At 32.7% G+C, this 22132-nt stretch overlaps 1 protein-coding gene across 1 annotated transcript in view; it reads right to left on the bottom strand.

Annotated features, from left to right (window-relative positions):
- Positions 1–6685: 6685 nt before the first annotated feature.
- Positions 6686–22132, bottom strand: part of LOC143250824 (glyceraldehyde-3-phosphate dehydrogenase 2-like) — a 15745-nt gene continuing 298 nt past the window's right edge. Inside the window, exons 2-10 of the mRNA XM_076501879.1 lie at positions 19159–19219; positions 18599–18695; positions 16110–16216; positions 11861–12149; positions 10529–10585; positions 10344–10438; positions 7967–8132; positions 7664–7761; positions 6686–7139 (exon numbers count right to left, since the gene is read on the bottom strand). Of these exons, the coding sequence (XP_076357994.1) occupies positions 7070–7139; positions 7664–7761; positions 7967–8132; positions 10344–10438; positions 10529–10585; positions 11861–12149; positions 16110–16216; positions 18599–18695; positions 19159–19181 (1002 nt within the window). The 5' untranslated portion in view covers positions 19182–19219 and the 3' untranslated portion in view covers positions 6686–7069. The remainder of the gene's footprint in view (positions 7140–7663; positions 7762–7966; positions 8133–10343; positions 10439–10528; positions 10586–11860; positions 12150–16109; positions 16217–18598; positions 18696–19158; positions 19220–22132) is intronic.

Genomic DNA, 22132 nt, shown 5'->3' with positions numbered 1-22132 from the left:
TGATGAAGATAGTTTTATTACCCTACATTTAAGATTTTAGAACAATTAATTGTTGTATCTGAAGAATTATGATCATTTTCTTACAACCTATACGTAAGGCTGGACGTCTGATCAATTATAATTCGTCTTGCATTACATTTTGAATCTGGACCTTTCTGGCTATTTCCTCATTCATTTAGCCAATGGTCAGCTTTATGCGTATTGTTAAAATCATAAAACATTCAACCTATTACATGATGGAACATAAATATTGTGAAGTTCATTATGCACAGGACAGACTTTTAACTTGTTGGATTCCTCGTGCAAACTTGACGTCTACCACAGCTGAGCTTATTAATGATGATGCATTAGACGTAGATGAGTTCACTATGTCTATCTTCTATATGTAGAAACAGCTCCTTTACGTAAAAATTTTTTTTCAACCCAAACGAGCTGTTTCTACATACAGTCAAACATCGATATAAGGCGCTAGTTGGGGTCCAAAAAATTCGACCGCGTTGTATCTGATTGCGCCTTATACCGATTTGATTATATATTTGTTTGACCCTCGGGGTGAGCGATAATGCAAAATTTACGCGTCTTGTAGTGAAATAAAGAAAAACAAACAAAACTACTTACACCAATGATATAGCATTTTTTTTATTTATTAAACTCAATTTTAAGACTGAAATTAAATGTAAAAAGCAGAATTCTAAAGAAATTTATCGAATTCATTACTTTGATGGGGGCTGATATTCTAAAAGTAGTTCCGTCAGAGCAATCATGTGATCGTTTTTACGATTAGACGCTGATTAAAATTAGTTCAATTTTAAAAGTTAATACATATAGTAATTAATTTTGATAATTTATTTACTAATTATTAAAATCTAAGTACAAACTGAAGTCAAATAATTACCAGATAAAAAAAATGTCATGGCAAAGTTTAAAATACGAATTCAGTACTGAAACAAAAAACGGATTTTTCAAAAAATTTAATAACAATAAAATATAGTAAGCACATAAAACAAGTTGAAATGCACAAATTTATAGTTACTCAGTAGTCTTCTTTCTTTCAAAAGCCTCCAAAAGTGTCTGTTGTCTTCCTCCTTGGTTCCGCATCCTCTTCGCAGTTCTCATTAGGTCCTGGATCTGTAGTATCTTGCAAATTCCTAGATTGTGGTGTTCTGCCTAATATAGAAGTTGTTCTGTGTACTGTACTGCCTGAGTTGAGGTGATGCAATTCCTGAGTTCTTCTGGAATGGGGTCATCTTTCTGGTATAGTTGCTGGTAGGTCTTCTCTGCCTTTGCAAGGACCATGGGTCCTGAGATGGGAATGCTGTCTGCTCGAAGTCTCACAAACCAATCATAAACTTCCATGTCCACTGCTGGGTCTGCTGCTGTCTTGGCTTTCTTCCTCTGTAGTCCTGTCATTCTGTCTACCTGGTTGCAGAATTCTCTCAGTTGATCTTCATTCTTCAGCCAACCTCGAAGTGTAGACTCTGGAACTCCTATTTCTTTCATAATCTTGGTCCTCGCTTCCCCGTTCCGGATTCGCTGCACAATCTGTATCTTCTCTTGTACTGTGTAAGCATTCCTTTTGGTGCCTCTCTTCTCCATGGGTATAAATACGCTGTATGTTGAAAAAATATGAAAATCGCAGTCTGTCGCCACCGGATGGTCACTATCCCATTCACTCACGACAAAATTGATTCGGTCGACGAAATTCTGCCCACGAGCTGGTGTTACAAGACCTTTCAGTTATTCGGCGATATTAGAATAAAGGGAATAGCTGACGTCACAGATTTCCAAGAAACTATTTCGTCTGAAAGCTTCTGGGGGGCGAGCTGTTTCTTAGAAATTTATATGGTTTCAACATTGACGCTATCGTTTGCAGCACTTCATGCCACTGTCACTGGTGTATGAGTGTATATGACTCATCCTTCGTCATCCATCGGTCGATCAAGGATGACTTGTGGTTTTAATGAAAATAAAGTTTTGATACTTCTTGCCTACGCACTGAGAGCTATCCTATGACTGGCAGATTATGTACTTTACTGCAGTTGACAGCGCCAGGAATTATTACATGCAGGCCGGGGTTTGATCACAATATGCGGCGTGAAAACCATACAAAAAGATTGAAGTGGATTTGGTTTTTGATCACATTAACCGGCTGATTACATTAAGCAGTGGTAATATTAAGCGGCGGCCTCTGTAGAAACCCAAAAAAAATTTGGGGCCTAAGACCCCATCGCGCCCAACTGATTATCGCGCTTTATCGATGCGTTTTATATCGATGTTTACCTGTATATAGTTTTCTCTACAAGTGGGTTTTCTCGACATCACTGATTATTATATCTATCTTCTGCTGAAGTCTTTCTGGGCAGGATATTCTCCTTTGGCAGAAGAAAGTCCTGTGAAGTTCAAGCCTCCATTGATCTTATCAGAGATGGAGAAGTTGTGTTAATAACCAACTTGTTGACACTAGAAAAGTTAAGCTTTCAAACAACTAATGCCACTATCCAAGCAGCTTCATAAGAAACTGCCCTACCCGCGTCATAGCGGAATGTCTGCAGACTTATACACTAGAATCTGGCTTTCGATTGCCATGGTGGTCAGAATACAAATAGCCCATTGTGCTGCTTTGTGCTTAACTTCAAACAAAAAAAAAACTATGAGAAAGCCGAGAGTGGAACCCCTGATGTAGTCACAGAAGGTAATCACAGACCAGTCCCCATTTACATCGCGTCATTGTGAGGAGGCGGTTGCCGTCTGGACCAAGATCTGGGGTTTCTACAATAGAGAAGAAATGGCTGCAACGGATAGTAACAACACAGTCCAAGTGTAATGCTTGCGGATCAAGGACGTTGCCATCAAGGTGAACTTTGGCCCGAGACATTTAAAATGTCACTAATGAGTAATTAAATAGACAAATGCCATACTTGAGGGTCTGCCAGTGGCGCCAGAGGGGAGAGAAACGTTGCGTTTACCTTAGCTGAGTAGTGTATGTTTTGTATATGTACCTCTGTTTAAGGATGAATATGCTCCGTATTTTTTCTCCATTGTTTTCTTTACATGCATCCTGTTTATTGCAAGTGCATCTTGTTAGCCTGTGTACGTATTAATGCAACGAGTTTTCTTGCTTTTTTAACTTGAGTATAAACACATGGCATTGTTTTTTAAATGGTTTAATTTTTGCAAACATTTTATGGCTATCTTATGAAGGTTTATTTTTGTATTATTAACCAAATTAACTCAATTTTCTATATTTTTTATCATAGCACAATTAAAAGGTTTGTTGTGTAACTAAACAATTTTTACATAGACTTGTTATAATTGAACTCACTTCTGATGTATCTAGTCTCGTTGTTAATACGCATTTATTTATAGATATTAAACTATCTGTAAAATGGTTGTTTGATTCGTGTTTGAAGGTGTTCTATTGGTATTACAATGCACTAAGAACAGGTTTTTCTGTAGTTTTGGATTTTGTATCAGTTATTTTAATGTATTACTTGATTTTTCTTGGCATTTTTTCTATTTCGGAGAAACTTGCTTTAAATGAGTTACTTTTACTTTTTAGCCTAGCATAAGTTGGTGGTTTTAACATTCGATTCACACTCTACAGGACCAAATTTTGTTGCCGAACATGTTCGACTTTCAACCGTTATAAGGTTACTGTAAACCTCACTATTCATTAGAAAAGTGTAGCCCGAAAAGTTAGTTTAAAATACGAATATTCAAAAACTATCTAAAGGTCCACTGTTCAAACGGAGAAAACTTAAGTGACGACTAAAACAATTACAGTATTGATCCTAATTACGGCCCGCGCTCCCGGTAAAAGGCAGATACTGATAACTGTCACCTAAACCATGATTTTCCACTCTTTTTCGTTGTAGCATTGAAATTCAATGACACTTTGAACAAGAGTACTCAATAGATAGCAGGACCGATTCGCAGGATTTTTTGATAATGGTTACTGCATTCACAGTAATAGTGAATACTGATTTACAATATGCAAAGTTAAAGTAAATAGCCTATATTCGGTACCACTTGTTATAAATGCACGTGTTTATAAGAGGTACCATCACATGACCCAATTAATGTAGCTAGTGTCCCCCTTTGCAAAGCCCCCAAAGGCCTTAATTAGGGTCAATACTATATATTAAAAGACAAATAAGATACGAGAAGTTTATCTCCTTATATAGCAGTGATTACTTGCACTGGTCATGCAATTTAACCAACCACGCCGTTAGATATCGAAAGTATGATATATGCATGTCCAATTACAAATAGGAAACTTTAGAACTTGCATTTCTTGCACTTTATAAAATCTGGAGATAATTTTGAATAAACTACTGAAAAACACACTGTAGACGTACATCACAATTGCAGAGATGTCAACTATTTCAAATGACTGAGCGTAATGATTGTAGATAGAGCCCGTACAGATATCGTACAACCACTGGATACCGTTTTGAGTCATCCATGTCTGTGGATGAACTGTAAACACTGTTAGTAAGTGTGCTTGAAATCATTTTATCTTCACAACCCAACATTTGTACAATGGCTGTAGTTTTGGTTCTAGCACAGCCATTTTTTTTTTTTTTTTTTTTTTTTTTTTGCTATATCATAATCTGGGGACATTTTTCTGAAAAGATATCCTGCATGATCGGCTACAGTTAGGGGTAAATTATGAGCAATGACGAATTGCGTGAACATCACTTCTGCATTTATGGTTTCATATTCCGAGTTCTTACTCATAAATGTTATCTGCATCGTTTTTGTCTTCACCTCAGCCTTTTGTTGGTGAGATGCCGATTTTGTATTGTCTGGAGCAATCGTTTATCCTGCCATGCGCCACAGAAAAATCGATGCGACAAACTATACAAAACGCACGACTGTCCCCGACCTTTTATGCAATGACCAGATATTTTGCACTATACTCTTTCCTAAATATTTGATTCACAGATAGTCCTTTTAGATTTGCCAGAAACAAGACAATCTGGTGAACGAGGCCTTTTTTCCCCATCTTGTGAACAATCGCATTGGTGTTTATGCTGCTTAGAAAACGAGAAATACCCATCTACGAGAGCGCTGATTGGCCGACAAGTACTGATGACGTAACTATTGATTCTCCCACGTACCCAGTATGGAGAAGCACCGCACTCAAAACTATTGGTAGACGTCGGAGATAAATATTTTATTATTTCACGCACAAACATGATTATCACAAGTAGCCATTTGGACAGGTTTATTTATCATCAAAATTTATTTGTGTACCACTAGAAATTTTCTTTTCGCCCCTTTCAAGCCCTGGGGGAACAATTTATCACTTTATTGTATAGGCCTGTATAATATATAATAATTTGGGAGTTGCAACAAGTCGTAATATTTGTCTGTATGAGCGTATAGTCGTGATGTATAATTTGGGAGTTGCAACAAGTCGTAATATTTGTCTGTATGAGCGTATAGTCGTGATGTGTACACCAAAATTGTAATGATTGGCATCTCTGCAGTTCTTAAATTTGGTTAATTCTACAGATGGAAGATCTAGATTCTGTTGGAAACTAATTAGTATATGAAAAAACAATATAAAAACAATTTCACCTACTTAAATTTCTACGTTTTATAACATCGTATTGTGACAGTTAAAACAAACACGACTGCTGGAAGTATCCTATAAACTAATCCAAATAGTCCTCTCACGTGTTTACTGTAGTCTTGCTCTACTAATTAGTTCCAAAACAACGGACGGAAGTGAACGATTTGCTTAAGATTTTACTTGTTCTAAACATTACCACAATGTTTAACTCGTTTTTAACAAACTAAGATAAATATTCCGACGTTTACAAACACTGTCGTTTGGTTTGAATGCGAAATAAAATGTTTGAGCACTTTTGCAAAAAGAGGCACTAAAAACATTCGTGTTTTAGTCTGCAGATGGCGTAAGCTATATAGCGCGAGAGACTACATTAATACCGCAAGTTTACCATTTGATTAAAAATATTTTACAAGTGCGTTTGGGGAACCATCTTACCTTCCTTAAGCGCCCGATTAACTATGTTAACTTAAATTCATTATATAACCGATAACAAATACATCAAAAACAAGTGTATTATGAAATGACTAATGAAATGTAATATGGACTCCTGTGATGTTCTATTTACGGTGAAGGGAAGCTTTAAAAACAATTTTTGGTCAATTACTTTGATTGATTTATATGGGATTCAGTAGAAGTAATTTTTAACGTTTCATACAGTGGACGAAATTAACTTATCCATTTGTTGTAATTATGGGGGCGTGAGGAAGAAGATTAAGGTGTCACTACAAGCCCGATTTATGTCACAAATAAGAGTACAATTTGGTACTTTTTGCTCCTTGAGAAAAAGTGAGTTTAAGGTCAACCACCTTAACATCGAATGTGATACAGATACATCATTGTAGGTCAAGCAGCAATAGTTTATTTTTTAATTCTAGTTTAAAATTTAAGATTGTGTGCTAGATATTTTGCACTGAACTGCAAATTATGAGCTCTTCAGTATTAAAAGCTTCATACTGTGAGTGACTGACATTAAAAACAAATTCCAGCTTACAGTACTTTACCAGTTAAGTGCTTTTTGTAAGATGAATATAAAAATTATTTTGCAACTACCCAAGTTTACACCTGAAACAAAAATGTTGCAATCGCTTAAGAAAACAAAACAAGTTATGATTGTATTGTAACTTTATTCATTTCCAACAAAACATTCTTCTAGTATAGTTTTAAATTTTCTATAAATCTCAAAAAAACAAAAAACATGACTGACAAAAATACTTAAGTGAAATAAATTCGTAGTAAACCAAGTTATTTTACAACTAGCACAACAACAAGAAATAGTGGAAAGTTTTGGATTTCTCTAAAATCCCTAACAGTAGAGGGAGAGTACTAGTATGTGGCAAATAGTTTTATGTTAAGTTACAATGAATCAATAACTAGAAGCAAGAGTGTCAGCTTAAGACAACTCCATCCACATTGGCAGATGTACCAGTAAGGTTATGCCCGGCTGTGTATGTAAGTAATTAGATCAGCTACTCTGCAGCTGTAGTAAGGTTAGGCCCGGCTGTGTATGTAAGTAATTAGATCAGCTACTCTGCAGCTGTAGCCATACTCATTATCATACCTGAAACAAGAAATTACGTGAGAGAGGAAAAACAGTTTAGAAACAATGCACATCTCATCTTGCAATCCATAAGCTAAAACAAAGTAAAAACAGGGATAGAAACAATTATACAGATTATGTCCTAAGTATGAAATTAATCACCTGCAACCAATTCTGCAAGTTTCTACCCATGATATTGTTAAGTAATTCAGATGTCACATTACACATTCTACAAAGTTGTCAGTACATTAGTAATGTGAAGCTAGGCACCATGAGAGTGTTATTTAGCATTATTAACAACTTAAATGTGAAACCAAGAGTTAATGTTCAAGTTTGCTTGAATGTACCTAGTTTTACTTAAAAGGTGATACAGGTAAATTGGGTAATATTCCTTAGTTAAGACAAATGCAATGTGGATAACAGCATACAGTTAACCAAGTTTAGATACACAATTAACATTACTGTCAATCTAGCTACATTTTAGCAATGAGAATTTTTAAAAGAACAGCACATCTGTTCAAATACTCTTATAAATAAATACTTACCATGAAATTAGCTTCACAAAATTTTTGTTCAATGAAATACCTGCTGCAGCATCAAATATGCTGCTGTGAGAATCACCTATGAAGTCTGATGACACAACCTGGGGACAGAAGTTTAATGTTAGTAACTAGTTAATGATGTACCACAAGTTATTTATCGATTAACAACTACATTAGTTATAAAAACACAAAAGTCCATACAGATTAATTTATACTGTACAACTAATGGATTTTCTTTAAATGCTACTTAATATTCTGGAGATTTCACTGGCAACCATTTAAGACTTTATAAAACAGTTTGCATACTGAATCTTCTGTGTATCCCAAGATTCCTTTCCAGTGGTCACTTTCAGAAGCAGCCTTTACTGCAGCTTTGATCTCATCATAAGATGCTTCTTTGGCAAGCCGGCAAGTCAGATCCACAACAGAGACATCAGAAACAGGAACACGGAAAGCCATGCCAGTAAGTTTGCTAAATTAGTAATAAGTTTAGTTTATTATAGATTTTGTTTTGCATCATTTCATGGTCTTCAAATAAATGGCAGACTTACTACCTATAAAAACAGATGTCCTACAGACAGGCATGCCAATGACATTTATGAAAAAAGAGAAAAAGGTATATAGGCTGGCGCCAGAGGCGCCACAGCCTTGCCTGACTGGGGGGGGGGGGTCTGGGGCATGCCCCCGGGAAATTTTAAAAACATGGATGCTATTTGGTGTGATTTGGTGCAATCTGGGACATAATTTATGTTTTTTGACATTGCAATGTTGGAAAAGAACACAATATATATCATAAAATAACAAAAGGAAATTAAAAGACAATCAAACTAATAAAAACTATAACTTTCATTTACAGTTTTTAGCAGATTGATTTATTCTTTTAATTTGCATTCACTTTTTAGAAGATATATCAAAATATCTAAAATTAACAAATAAAATAAGCAAATAAATGAAATTTAAGATTGTTTATTTGCTATTTATTCAGTTTAATTTTTTTCTGAATCAAAATATTAGTAATATGAGTTAATAAAGCCAAAATAACTCAGTAAATATTTCAAATACAAATCATTTCATTATTATCCTTTTTGTCATCAATAACATCATCATCAACTACTGGTATGCTGCCAATTAAATGTTTTACAGTCATTGCCAATAACTACTTCTCTGCTCCATATATTCCATACAATTTTCAAATCACATAAAATTACTCTTTTGACTAATCATGACTACCTACAGTTCAAATTGTTCATCTATGCAATCTTGTCATTATACTACTGGTACCTTAATGTCAGTGAATTTTCCATTCTTTCACAAATTGACAATACAAACTAAAACAGCATATGAAGGAAAGCTATGACATTGCTTACAAATTCAACTACTGATATGGTTCAATATTAAACTACTGATATCAGTGATATGCCTCAAATTAAATTTTGTACAGTCACTGACATCAACAACTACTGCTCTGCTACATGTATTCCATTAAAATTTCTAATTACTTAAAATTACTCTACATGACTACCTACAGTAAAACTTGTTCATCTATACAATCTTGTCAGTAAATTACTGGTACCTCAATATCAGTATATTTTTCATTCTTTCACAATACAAACTGAAACAGCAAATCAAGGAAAGCTTTGACATTGCTTCAAAATAAAATTAATGATATGCTTTAAAATAAACCACTGGCACTGTATGCTGCAGATAATAAAATGTTTTTCAGTCACTGATATCAACTTCTGCTCTGCTGCATAAATTACAGTCAAATTTCAAAACACTTAATTTCCTTTAATCAATCTTGGCTACTTTCCTCTTTTTTGAGACAGGGTTTCCAGTGCTCTTCCGAGCTTTTTTTCTCTCCTTCTCCGAATGGGCAGCTCTCTGTGCCTCTGCAGCTTCCTGGACTTTCTTTAGCCAAGGTGGCTGGGCCAGATTTCACAGAACCATAGGCCTCAAGCCTTTCTGCCCTTTTCTTCCGATTCTCCCTCAGCTTTGAGGTATACTTTGAAGCTGCTGATCTAATGTCCTTACACATTCTCTAGTCTACAGGATCAAAATGAACATCTTTCCTTTTAAACATTTCAATCGCTGTTGTTTCTTTGGAGCTTAGAGAATATTTTATTGTCTGGTATGCACACGATACCAGACCACGAGACGAAAAGAGACTGCCTCCAAGATGGCGGTCAGATTTTTTTTTTTTTTTTCTGCAATAAACATTGAAAAAATACGATTTCTCCTCAAAAACCACCTACCCGGCCCCCAAATCGCTCATATTTTCTCCTCGAATTTACATGAATCTCGTGGGTGATCATTGGCCGTTTGAAAACCACGGAAATCCGCGTTTCAGCGGAAAAATGGCACGCGTGTACAGAGGATGTCCTCTCAGTTAACTGAAGTAAGCAAAAAATAGCTTAACTTCAATTTACTTCATGACTCTAAAGTAACCAAACAAAGATAACTCACTCTGACCAAAGAAAATTGGAGATAACTAATGTAATCTTATATTAGACATTTACACCCATAACAATACTATAATTTAATATTTGTCAATAACTTGTCTATTTGAAAAATTCCAAATAAATATGGAAGGGATACAATAAGACTTAACAGCATAAGGAGTGAATCTTTCAAGCTAAGTTTATATTTCAGAATTGTTTACTGGTAACAGAAAAAAGATACTTGCCCATTTAATTCTGGGATAACTTTACCCACAGCCTTAGCAGCTCCAGTTGAAGCAGGAATGACATTTTGATTGGCCCCACGACCATCCCGCCATGCCTGCAAGAGAAAGTTAATCAAGAAAAGGCCACTACCTACAATTAATGAAATTTTAATTCAGTATTTAAAATGTTAGAAAATAGGAAATACCTTAGAACTTGGTCCATCAACAGTCTTCTGGGTGGCTGTGACAGCATGAACTGTTGTCTGTTGGAGTAAAGAGTACATCATATTAATGTACAGGAGATTCTGAAGTCAAAGTATTAATAAATATTTAATTTAAAAACAGCTACAGTTTAAAACATTGTCACAAACTTGAGAAAAAAAGGCTCCACAATCAATTTTCTTTATCAAAGTATACAACTTACAGCTGCAAAAATCTTTAATGTACATGAAATAAATTTAGAATTTTTAGCTATAGTTCATAGGAAACAATGAATAAATTTGTAAGAGCCAGTTACATACTCTTGTCAATTTAAAGACATACAGCTAAACCTGGAGAACTTTTAGATTCCCCATCTCCCACTAGTAACATCTGAAAATTTAAGATCAGTTTGACTTACACACTAATCCAGGCCCCAAAACTTTTGAGGTCACTGATTTAAACATGGAAGATCAGTTACATTTAAAACTTTGGAAACAAGTACCCCCCAAACTTTTATTAATACAAAATTAAGAAAGGACCCAAAGATTCACTATCCACCCCATGTGTACTTAAGAGATTAATTTGATTCATATATGAAACAAAGGCAGAGTATAAAGCATACAGGAATAATTAACTTTTAAAAGCTGTAAAATATGAAGTGAACAAGTGATTAAAACTACAGACAACTGATTGATGTCACTTTCTCAATCTTCTGAAATTTACAGCAAAAAATTTAAAAACTAGTTTAAACAATAAATACATACAATACCTTAAATAACTGTACAACAGCCTTACACTTTCAGACTATTCCCAATGATTTATCATATATTAAAGCAATTTGATACAGTTAACAATACATCACTGTTGGCCATAAAGTGGTAGTACTGTTTTAAATATTGCACAGATCACAGCCAGACAGCATGACAACTCGTTGGTTATCAAATTCAACACAAATGGAATATTTTGTATGAAATTATGATCAAATACAAGAACAATGGTTTAAACAAAAAAAAAAAAAAAAAAAAAATTCAGCTCCTAGAAGTTACATCAACTAACTTATCTGTATGTATCATTGGCTAGTATGGATATTAACACTTACTGAGAAGTAGAGAACATTTTGACCTCTTAGGTTATCTTTTCTTAACCTGAAGATGACCTAGAAATGTCTAAACATTGTTTTCTCCTCATCAATAAGCATTACTCATATCAGCTGTTCCAAGATGCATTTTTATTTCAAGTGGGTTTCTCATCATGAAGAATTACTTATCTGTATGTATACAAGGAGCATTTAACACAGATTTCCATTAAAAGGTAGAATTATATTAAGACAAACCTACCATAAGACCTTCAACAATACCAAAGTTGTCATGGATGACCTTAGCAAGGGGAGCTAAACAGTTGGTGGTGCAAGAGGCATTACTGATTATTTCCATTGAAGGATCATATTTCTCATGGTTCACACCCATGACAAACATAGGAGCATCAGCTGAAGGTGCAGAGATGATGACTTTCTTGGCCCCTCCCTCAATATGTGGTTTTGCTTTCTCTAAGGTTGTAAAAACTCCAGTTGATTCCACAACATATTCTGCACCAAGTTTTCCCCATGGAATGGAACTAGGTTTCATCCTTGTTAACAAACAAAATACAAAAGATATTGCATTAAAAGCATTGGAAATTAAGATCTTAAATTTTTCTCAAAGAAAAACTGCAACAAGAGTGACTAGTTTATGAAATTAACTATCAATATTAAAAGAGATTAAGGCAGTAAGAAAATACTCCACTTACAAGTATTTCAGAGTTCTGTACCAGCAAGTGGCAGTCGAATACAGATATTAACTAGGTCTTATTGTTAAAACATGTGGATGTTATTTTAGGAAGAAAATGAGAGGTTGCAATCCCAGGATTCTGCATATCAAAAGGGACTTGCAAAATTTTTGGAATTGTATTAACTAATTGCAGTGGTATTGCTACAATCTCCCCACACCAGATTCATCTCAGAGTGGTAATATTTTAGCAAGTTATACAAAACCTAATTCCCTAGATAGTGTCTAGACTTAAATTACAAAAAAAATAGAAATTTAGCATATCTTGACTTATAAACTTTCCAAAATGTGGTTGCAAGATAATTCTCAAAACACTAAAGTACTACATCTCAGATTTTTTAATCCTTTATTTTATAAATTACATTTTGTATACTTAGTTTTAACTAAATGAATATTTAACATCTGACACTTTCTTTGACCGATTACTATAAAATAGAGAAAAAAAAAAACTTTACAATTGTCTAACTAGAGATTGTAAAGTTATTACTTGCAGGCAAAATATGAGACTTACAATTCCAGTTGGTATTGTAGCTATTGACATTTCAGGATTCAGAAAAGAGTGCAAATTTGGACACTCACTGTGAAGATAAATTAGAGAATAAAGTGCTTAAGATAATTTACCCCCCAAATCTATTAACTAAATTAAACCTTGAGTGGGTAGTTGCAGACCAAGTGTCATTTACTGGAGTTAAGTTAGATTACATGTGGAATACTACAGGACTGGTAGAAATCTTTTAGTTTTAACTTGCAATGTTTTGTGTTGCTATCTGAAAAAGACTGCCGATTTAGTGAGCTGGACAAATAAACAGACTTCCAATTGGGTAAGGTAATGTATGTAGGGTATCAATTTTAGTCACAAGTAGTTTTGATAAAAATAACAGTGAGTGTTATGAAGAAAAATCTTGATGGGCTGTTACATTAGTTTAAGCCATCCAAGCAATGTGCTGTTGCTAATAGCAAAGCAGATAGGATTTTTATTTTGCTTCTACAGAAATACTACACAAGTTTAAGAAAGTTAAACTTCCACTGTATAGATCACTTAAGCCACATTTTGTGTATTGTGTTCAGTCTTCCATACCTTACCTACAGAACTACATTGAACTATTGAAAGTGGTTTAGTGTGCTACTACAGTACCTGGAATGGAAATGTTGTCATACAATAACAGGTTAATTTCTCCATAATATCTCTTGAAAAATGAATTAGGGGAACTTGATTGTAGAGTAAAATTATGGAAACTGAGTGTTAATACTGAATCATTTCTTAAAAAGCAGTAGCACTAGAGAATGATTGTGACAAGGTAACAATTTTCAGTTAAGCTTTAAAGTTAAAGGTTGTTGGCCTTCAAAGACTGTTCTTCAGTTATAGTGGATGAAGTTAATTTAAGGGAAGGCTTGATAATATTTGACCAAGGGTTGACTTCAAGTATCTTAAAATTTCAGCAGATGGAGCCATCTAGATAGATAAGGTCCCTCTTTATCCTTATATTTTAACCCTCTGGAGATGAGTACCCCCTTTTCTACACAATTAAAATTTCTGTAAAATTCTGAATATGGTAAACCAATGAAGTTAATAAAATTTGCATTAGTTCTACATTATAGAAATTTTAATTACTATGTTTAGAAAAACCTTAAAAATCATAACATTATCTTATCATGGGATAAGTTCACCCTCTGAATTTTGATACTTCTTTCATATATTAGACAAACTAGATTAACTGCTCTACTTACATATTCTTTAGTTCCTTATAACACATCTGGATCAGGGAGAAATTAATTTAACTCTTGACAGAAGCCATGCCCACTTTCTAAAGTCTTAATTAAACCAGATTGTGCTTCTAACTTGTTAAGCCTTAAGGAACTTTTAAACATGCATACTGTTTGTTGTACTTCAAAATAGCTCAAAAAGTCACTAGGGTCATACTAATGTGTATATCTAATTTATATTATAGGACCACTATTTGATCAAGTATATGGGCAATATCTCAGCAAATAGACAGGACATTATTTTATATTATAGACTGTAAACATCAGTAATTTAAGTTCCTAATTCATACAAAACTATAGACTTTGTATTTTGATAAGTTGAACTACTGATGCATTCAACATAACAGAAAAAGTATTGCCCTTTTGTTTTTTCTTTAAAAGTTAAAAACCAAATGTATAATATGAGAGTTTAAATTGATCTAGTTTGATACCATAGTTAGATAACAAAGACAATAGTCCAATAAAATTTTGAATGCAAGTCTACAAATGTGATTATGTGGCCCTTGAATTGTGTTGAGAGGGTTAATTATGCCCAAATTAAGATAAAACATTAAAGATAGTTAAACTAATAATGTGTGTGCAAGTTCATCCTTAATATCTTTCAATGATTGGCAACAGGAGAACATCTAGAGCACAATGTGTAAGCAGACTATCCTCCTCCTGCTATAATCAGTCCAGTCTGCCAAAGAAATTTACCAATTTAGCAAGAATTTCAAAACCCTGACAATAGAAGACCCACAGAAAACAGATGCATTCAGTACATATTTGATGGTAGCTTACTTCTACACAAGTAAGCTTAGCAACATGATGCAACACAGTGGAACAGTAAGTGAAAACAAGGTTACAATTGCACAAATCACTGTTTCTTTCAATTCAAAGAGGTGCAATACTACAAATACAAGCATCTCACCCAAGTTGAGAAATACAGTTTAAGTTGCTGTTACTCAGTTGCATGTGTTTTTTGCTTTTGAGTTAGTTCTAAATGCTATTACAATCAGCATTATCCAATATGCATAAGACACCTTGTTACCAGATACTTAGCCAAGGTAACAAGATTACCACAATGTATGACAACCAAGTAAAAAAAGATATGGTAACCCCATCATTCCTTTTCATGACTAAAGGAGTCTTCCCAATATGGAACTTTGGAAATGTTATCCTCTACACTTGTCCCCCACAATAGGTAGTTGCCATCTATTCTACAAAGTTATCATGAATACACTGCCTAAACAATCTGTCTTCACAATGTTTTAGCACAATTAGAGACCACTCAGAGAAAGTCTGTAAAACTTTCTCACTTTCTACTTGAATGCAATATCAATTCAAAAGTGCACAACACTGGCAAAAGGTTGATGTTACTTCAATCCAAACATGGATAGACTGTTCTCTCTTACGAGTGAGAAGAGATATGGAAATTCCCAAATTGTATACACCATTAAGCCACTTGGTTCAAGGTATCTGTTTCAACAGATTAGGTTTCCTTTGTCACAAGCAGTGTTCTCCAACTTTTAGGGAGTAGAAGAAAATTATATTAGTTTACTTAGAAGATACAGCAATGACTAATACAACGATCTAAAACTGGTAGATGTTCCAATAACTTCCATGTTAATAGTAGTCTGTTCATTAATTTTTACTAGATAGTAAGACACCTTTCCAGACATGGATTTTATCTGTGCAAAGTGTTTAAAATGTGCAAATTAGCAGTTTTTAAATTAAACTTTTCAAAATGTTCTTTTCACAATCTTAATTTTTTTACACTAACTTCCTGTTATATAAATAGTTGAGATGATTTTTTCTTGTTACTTTGAGGTTAACTTTTGAAGCAATTGAACTTGCCTCTAACAGTTTAAATTGCCAAGAAGGAGACATGTCATGGATGAATTAATATTTTTTTTAGTTTTGTAAATAATGCTAAGAACGTAGAGAAACAAAATTAAAAGTAATGGACTTGTTACTTCTATCTTTCAATTCCACAGGCAAGTTTCAGAAAATTACTTACTCTTGAAAAACATGGATTTTCTGTCCTCCAACAATCAGCATTCCTCCTTCAGCTCGGATTTCACCTTTGTAACGACCATGAGTAGAATCATACTTGAACATATAAACCTGCAAAAACATTACAATTTCAACAATAGTTTAAAAAAAAAACTTGTTTCAAGTATAAGTACTTACTTTTTCTAGAATAAACTTATGCACAACACTATCAAATACACAACGTTAAGGTTCAAAAATAAAGATACAAAAAAGTACTGAAAGTGTTTCCAGATACTAGAAAAACAAACAGATTTATCAAAACATAAAAAGCACTTCCATGGTTATCAATACAATTACATAACAGTGAAAAATACCCTTCAAGTCCAAATAGCAGAGGTAAAAATTGGAAGGTAAAATCTTGAACCTTGAATAACTTAAAGGTTATAAGCACACAAGCAAATAAATTCATGCACCAGTATTATCATAAAGGTTTTTTAGGTTTCACCACAAAAGCAGCAAAAACAAAGTCATACTTAAGTACTAACATTTATGAAAGTTTGTTATAAAAGTATTAGAAATTTGATTTGGTAAGGTTAATTAAAATAATTCTCCAGTAGGTATGTTCACAAGTAGCTCATGCATTCTTACAATGCAACTTTGATTTTATATTTGCCATGCAATTTACAGCTTATATTGCAGGATTAAATGCAGTTCAAACAGCAATTAAATATTAATATTAAACAGATACAAATTGTTATAACCCTTAAACTGTTTAGAATAATGATTTTACAATCTGTAATCAGTCTAGAAAATTAAAGTGTAATTTACATTTATCTATTTTTGGGAGTAGTCACAATAGGTCAAATAAACCAAGCAGATCATGTTAGAACAGAAAAGTTACTGAAAAAAAATTATATATTCATAGCAGTTTCAGAGATTATGCATTGAAAGACAAAAAGCATTTAATCTTAAATAAAATTAAAAGAAATCACCTTATATTTGGACTAGTCAAAGACACTATCTTCACATTCCAGTGAAAGTTATGCAATAAATTTTTTATGCACATAAAATTTAGTTTACTAAGACCATACTAAATTGTGAAAGCACTATAAAGGAGTTACAGTACATAAAACTTGTGGTTACAAGGTTGAAGTGGCCTAACTCATATGAATAGTCAAAAAATGTTGTGTCATACGAGATTACGAAACTTATTTTTGTTGTTATAAAAAAATCCAAGAACAAATTTTCTTCCATACCTGCCTGCAATCAAGTGAAAAAACTGTTAGTAATGTTTAATTAAAGTGTGTGTAACTTCATGTTAACAGTTGTCACTTCTGACATCTTAGTGCAGATTCCTTTTACATACTGCTTAGTTAAGAAACAATGATTTAAAATGTTCTACAATGTAGGGTTCATATGTTTTACTGCACTAACTTGTGCAAACATCCAATTTAGTGAGCATCAAATTACGTTTACCAACATACCTATATGTGCAGAAGTAAGATTTCCATTTGAAATAAGGTAGAATTCTGTTCATAGTAGAGAAAAAGATAATTCAGTTAACTGAATCATATTCTCTACAGGGTCTAGTAAAGTAAAGAAGCCACTCTAATGAGGGTAGTTAACATACCTTACAAAACTGGCTTCCAAGGATTAGTTAATAATACTGGGATTTTTGAGCTCCAAAGTCTTTTCCATAATCATTAGAGTTCTAGTTACCATATTGCAACAGGCTCAGATTTTGTACAACCTTGTAGCCATGATGGTATACACAATGTATAAAAGTTCTTAATATATCTTTAAAAATTTGGCAAGCTTTAGTGAATCAAATATTTCATAGATCAAGAAAAGGGAATCAATTTTTAATCATGCATTATTACTAAAACTAATTTCATGATGTTAATGTTGACTGCTCCAAGTGTTTTAAGGATCAAATTGACAAACCTCAGCATGGTAAAGAAAAAAAACCATTTGAAGTTTTAGATTCTACAGATAAGGAAACTAGAATGAGAATTTAACTGAAGATACTTAATTTTTTTTTACATCAAGCTCACTTTGCACTGATTACATTTTTAATTTTAGTGAAAGCCCTCTATAAACAATTTTTATCTACACTTAATGTTTACCAAAAGCTTCTGCAGTTTTGTAAAGTTACAAAACATTACAAATTAATTCAAAAACTATAAAGGCCAATCTGAGGGTCACATACTTCATCAATCTAAACTAATCCTGTGGCAAGAGGGTTTGAAAAGTTTTTATATTTAACTTTTTAAAGTATGAAAACTTTAATTTTAGGATTTTTAAAATAATTTTGCTTGTACTCTTCAAATGTACAGTTTCTGTATACAAAATTAGTATTTGTGTAACATTAAAATAACACTAATCTTGTGTATTATTACTAGAATTTTATATACCCAAGTGTCAAAGTAAGCATGTAGTTATACATTTACTCCCATCTATACAAAACAAAGCACCTTTAGATAAAAATGGAACTGAACTTAGAGAATTACCAACCATGTAATTAACATCAATAAAAGGATCATTAACAGCTACAACTTCAATTCCTTTCTCCAAACAAGAACGGAGAACCAGTCGGCCAATACGTCCAAATCTATAAAAACATAGAAAGTAGAAGGGAATTGTTTTATAACTAAAGAATCAAAACAATATTTTAGTTTCCTTATATACTAAACACTTCATTTGTGTCTAAGGTATAAATTAATGAAGGCAATTCTGCATGTTATTTTAGCTTTGAGTTATAATTAGCTTATTTTACAAGTTAGTTGAATTTGTGACATTCATGTTTCTAATTCTTTCATCAATCAGTGAGTTAGCTATACTAGATGTGCCTCGTACTCAATGGAATCTTAACCATCAATATATTAAACAATTCTCAAAACATTCAGAAGTGTGGAGTTGGATTTTTTTTTTTTTTTTTTTTTTACTAAAAAAAAAAAATGGAAAAATTCACTACCACCCAATTCAATAATGGGTGTAAATAACCTGTCACAAGAGGTTTAAAACCATTCATTCATAAATTTATTCTATTCCAAAAATATAAGGTTTAACTTTACCCATTGATGCCAACTTTTGCCATTGTATTTTATGAAGTAGACTGGAGAGGAAAGTTAGTCCCTAAAATAAAATAAAAAAAGCCTTCAAGTACACACTTAAGGTGTCCAAGAGAGTTAAAAGTACAAGAATACTTGAAAACATTTATTATATAGTTGGAATAACTCAAGACAGTAATAATTAGAAAGTAGCTGATTATTACTAACACATTTATTTAGTGGCAACAAAATATAAGTGTTTTTTCCTTTTATTTTCCATCAAAAAATATGCTGAGGTATTTCCACCATTGTTTGGGACCTATACCAAATAAAAAATAGGTTAACCATAAGATACTCAAAATGTATTAGTTGAGACTAAAAATGCCTTACTACTGTTAAAAGTAAATTTCACTTAGGCCACAATACAGCATTAGACACTTGCATGAAGTTTAAATTTATAATTAAGTACTACAAAATTTAACTTTCATTAAAAACAGCCCATCTGAACAAAAGCTGGCAAGTTAGCACTGTTTCATCCATATAGCCCCAACTATTTTAAAGTAACAAAACAGTGACCTCAAAATTCAAATTCTGTTAGTTTACAATATAAACAATGTCAGATTAAAAAAAAAGATTAATTCAAATAAAGGTATTTTTATATCTTCATGTTGAAGGAAATAAAACCAATTATTTCAATATATACAATGGTTTGTCCTGTAAGGGCTTAAGGGTCTTCACACTTAGCAGAAATTTACCAAGACATTTATTATAACATCTAAACCACTGGGTCATTTGATGCCAGTTCACCCTGAAAAAGAACTTTTCCCAGTTCAGGTCAGATTTTCTTTAAAAAATTTCAATAAAAAAAACTCCATTATAATTTATTTAGCCATGCAAAATCCTAAAGCCATATTGCATGGCTGAATAAATCAAACTGAAGTTTTTGCTGAAATTTAAGGAAATCTGACAAACTGGAAAGCCTTAGATGAATTAGCACAGAATGAACCCACTATGTCATATTGGCTTGAAGAGTATTAGTATGAAGTGAAAAGACTCTTCAGGAATGAAGATACCAAACAATGTAGTTGATATCCATTATAAGAAGTACAAAATGGATTAATTTATGCAAATCAGGTATTTGCATTCCAACTTTTGTCAGGGTAATACATTTTGAATTTATTCAGACTAATACATAAACTTCCCCCTATTTTGTAAGTCAACAGTCACAAGATTAGCAACTTATTCACTAACTTAAGTTAGTCACTAATACAATTGTGTCTAGATACACATCATCTTTTGGTTATGTCCAATATAATATACAATTAAAATAAAATTAAGTATTAAAGTATATTTGAAACTTCAAATGCATAACTGGTTTTTGTTAGAGGGTTAGTACAATTAGAACCACATAAATGTCAACAATTATAATTAACCTAAGAGCTTAGAGTAATTGTTTAAATTAACTAATGAAAAACTAGATCTGTAAAAGTTAAAATCCTACATAAACAGCTTCAAATAGTTAAATAATTTGTAATTAAATTTAGTTACAGTTATGTCAGATCAATGCTATATTTGTTACTACTAATACAAAGATAGATGCATACTAATCTTGCAAACAGACAACTATACCAGTGGTCCACATGCCACATCAGACCTTCAAGTACAAATATTATTGTTGATATCTTACTCTAAGCTTTTCATTATGCATAATATTGTTGTTATCAGAGAACTAGGTGTTCCTATATTTTTCTGTTGCACGTATATAAAGCATAAGTGAAGGCATTTTGCAACTGTCAATTTAGTCAGAGCATGATATCTAAAGCTCCAAATAAAGTTTGATTGTAATGATTTCTAAAGTGAAATTTCCACAGCTTATATCATTACAAATAGAAAGAGTAGTAGTTTGTCAGTTGAGTTCTGTGTTAACTGAATTACTATGTGGAATTCCAATGTTACAGTATTAAAACTGGACTAACAAATGAATTTAAAATCACCAATTGCATTGTGATACTAAAGAAATAAAAAGTACTTTTGTTGATGAGGTTCTAAAGTAACTGAACTAGGCTGTGTAGACTTTCAAAAGATAGAAAAACTTAAAGCTCTAGATCCAACAAAAGTAAAGTCAATGATTTGTATACCCATTTAACTTGCTTCAAACAGATATTTTAAAACAAATGAATCATGTGTTGTCTGTATTAACATTTATTACAAACAAGTCAGACACCTATTGTAAAGAATTTAACCCCTAACATATGCCTTGGTTTAATAATTTAAGTGGAAAATAATTAGGGACCACTAAATACATAGGAATAGGCATGATTTGCAGCAGCACAATACTTAAACATGCAAAAGTTGCACTTGATTTCTACATGGATCACTACTAGGTTTACAACAGTATCAGTCCACCATGAACTACTTCACTGCTATTTGTTCAACATAATCATGCATTAGAAACCTTATAACAAAACTCTTTGCAGTACAAAGTATTTTGAATAGTTAAATATTTAGTGCTTTATTATCAACAACTGTTACCGATACCACAGCAAATAGGTTTCCAATACTGATACTAGAGGAGACAGTAAAGTGGTCTGTACCTTTCATTGATTACATCATTTGGAAGGGGTTACGGGAGTAGAATTTACACAGTTCTTAAATTAAGTTTATTACTTATAAGCTTAAGTATAAACAAAGCAATTCTAAAGATCAGTGTATTTCAAAGTTTAAGCTCATTTTACAAAATTGCTTTAGTGTCTTTAGTTAAACCCATAAAACGTGTGTTTTACTTTATTAATAATTAAGTAAACATTTTTTAAATTATTTTCATTTCATAGCCAGAAACCATTTTTTTAGTTTAATGGTAATAAATGCTCTCAGGTTTCTTACTCAACGTTAATACATTAACAATACCATCCATTCTTTAGTTGTTAATAATGCCATGGTTAATCTATCCGGCAAAATCAAAAACCACATTTCACCCCAAATAGTAGACCAAAATAGT

The sequence above is a fragment of the Tachypleus tridentatus genome, chromosome 1 (genome assembly GCF_004210375.1).
Source record: "Tachypleus tridentatus isolate NWPU-2018 chromosome 1, ASM421037v1, whole genome shotgun sequence".
Taxonomy (NCBI): Eukaryota; Metazoa; Arthropoda; class Merostomata; order Xiphosura; family Limulidae; genus Tachypleus; species Tachypleus tridentatus.
Note: the sequence above shows the minus strand (reverse complement) of the source record. Positions and strands in the feature narration are given on the sequence as shown.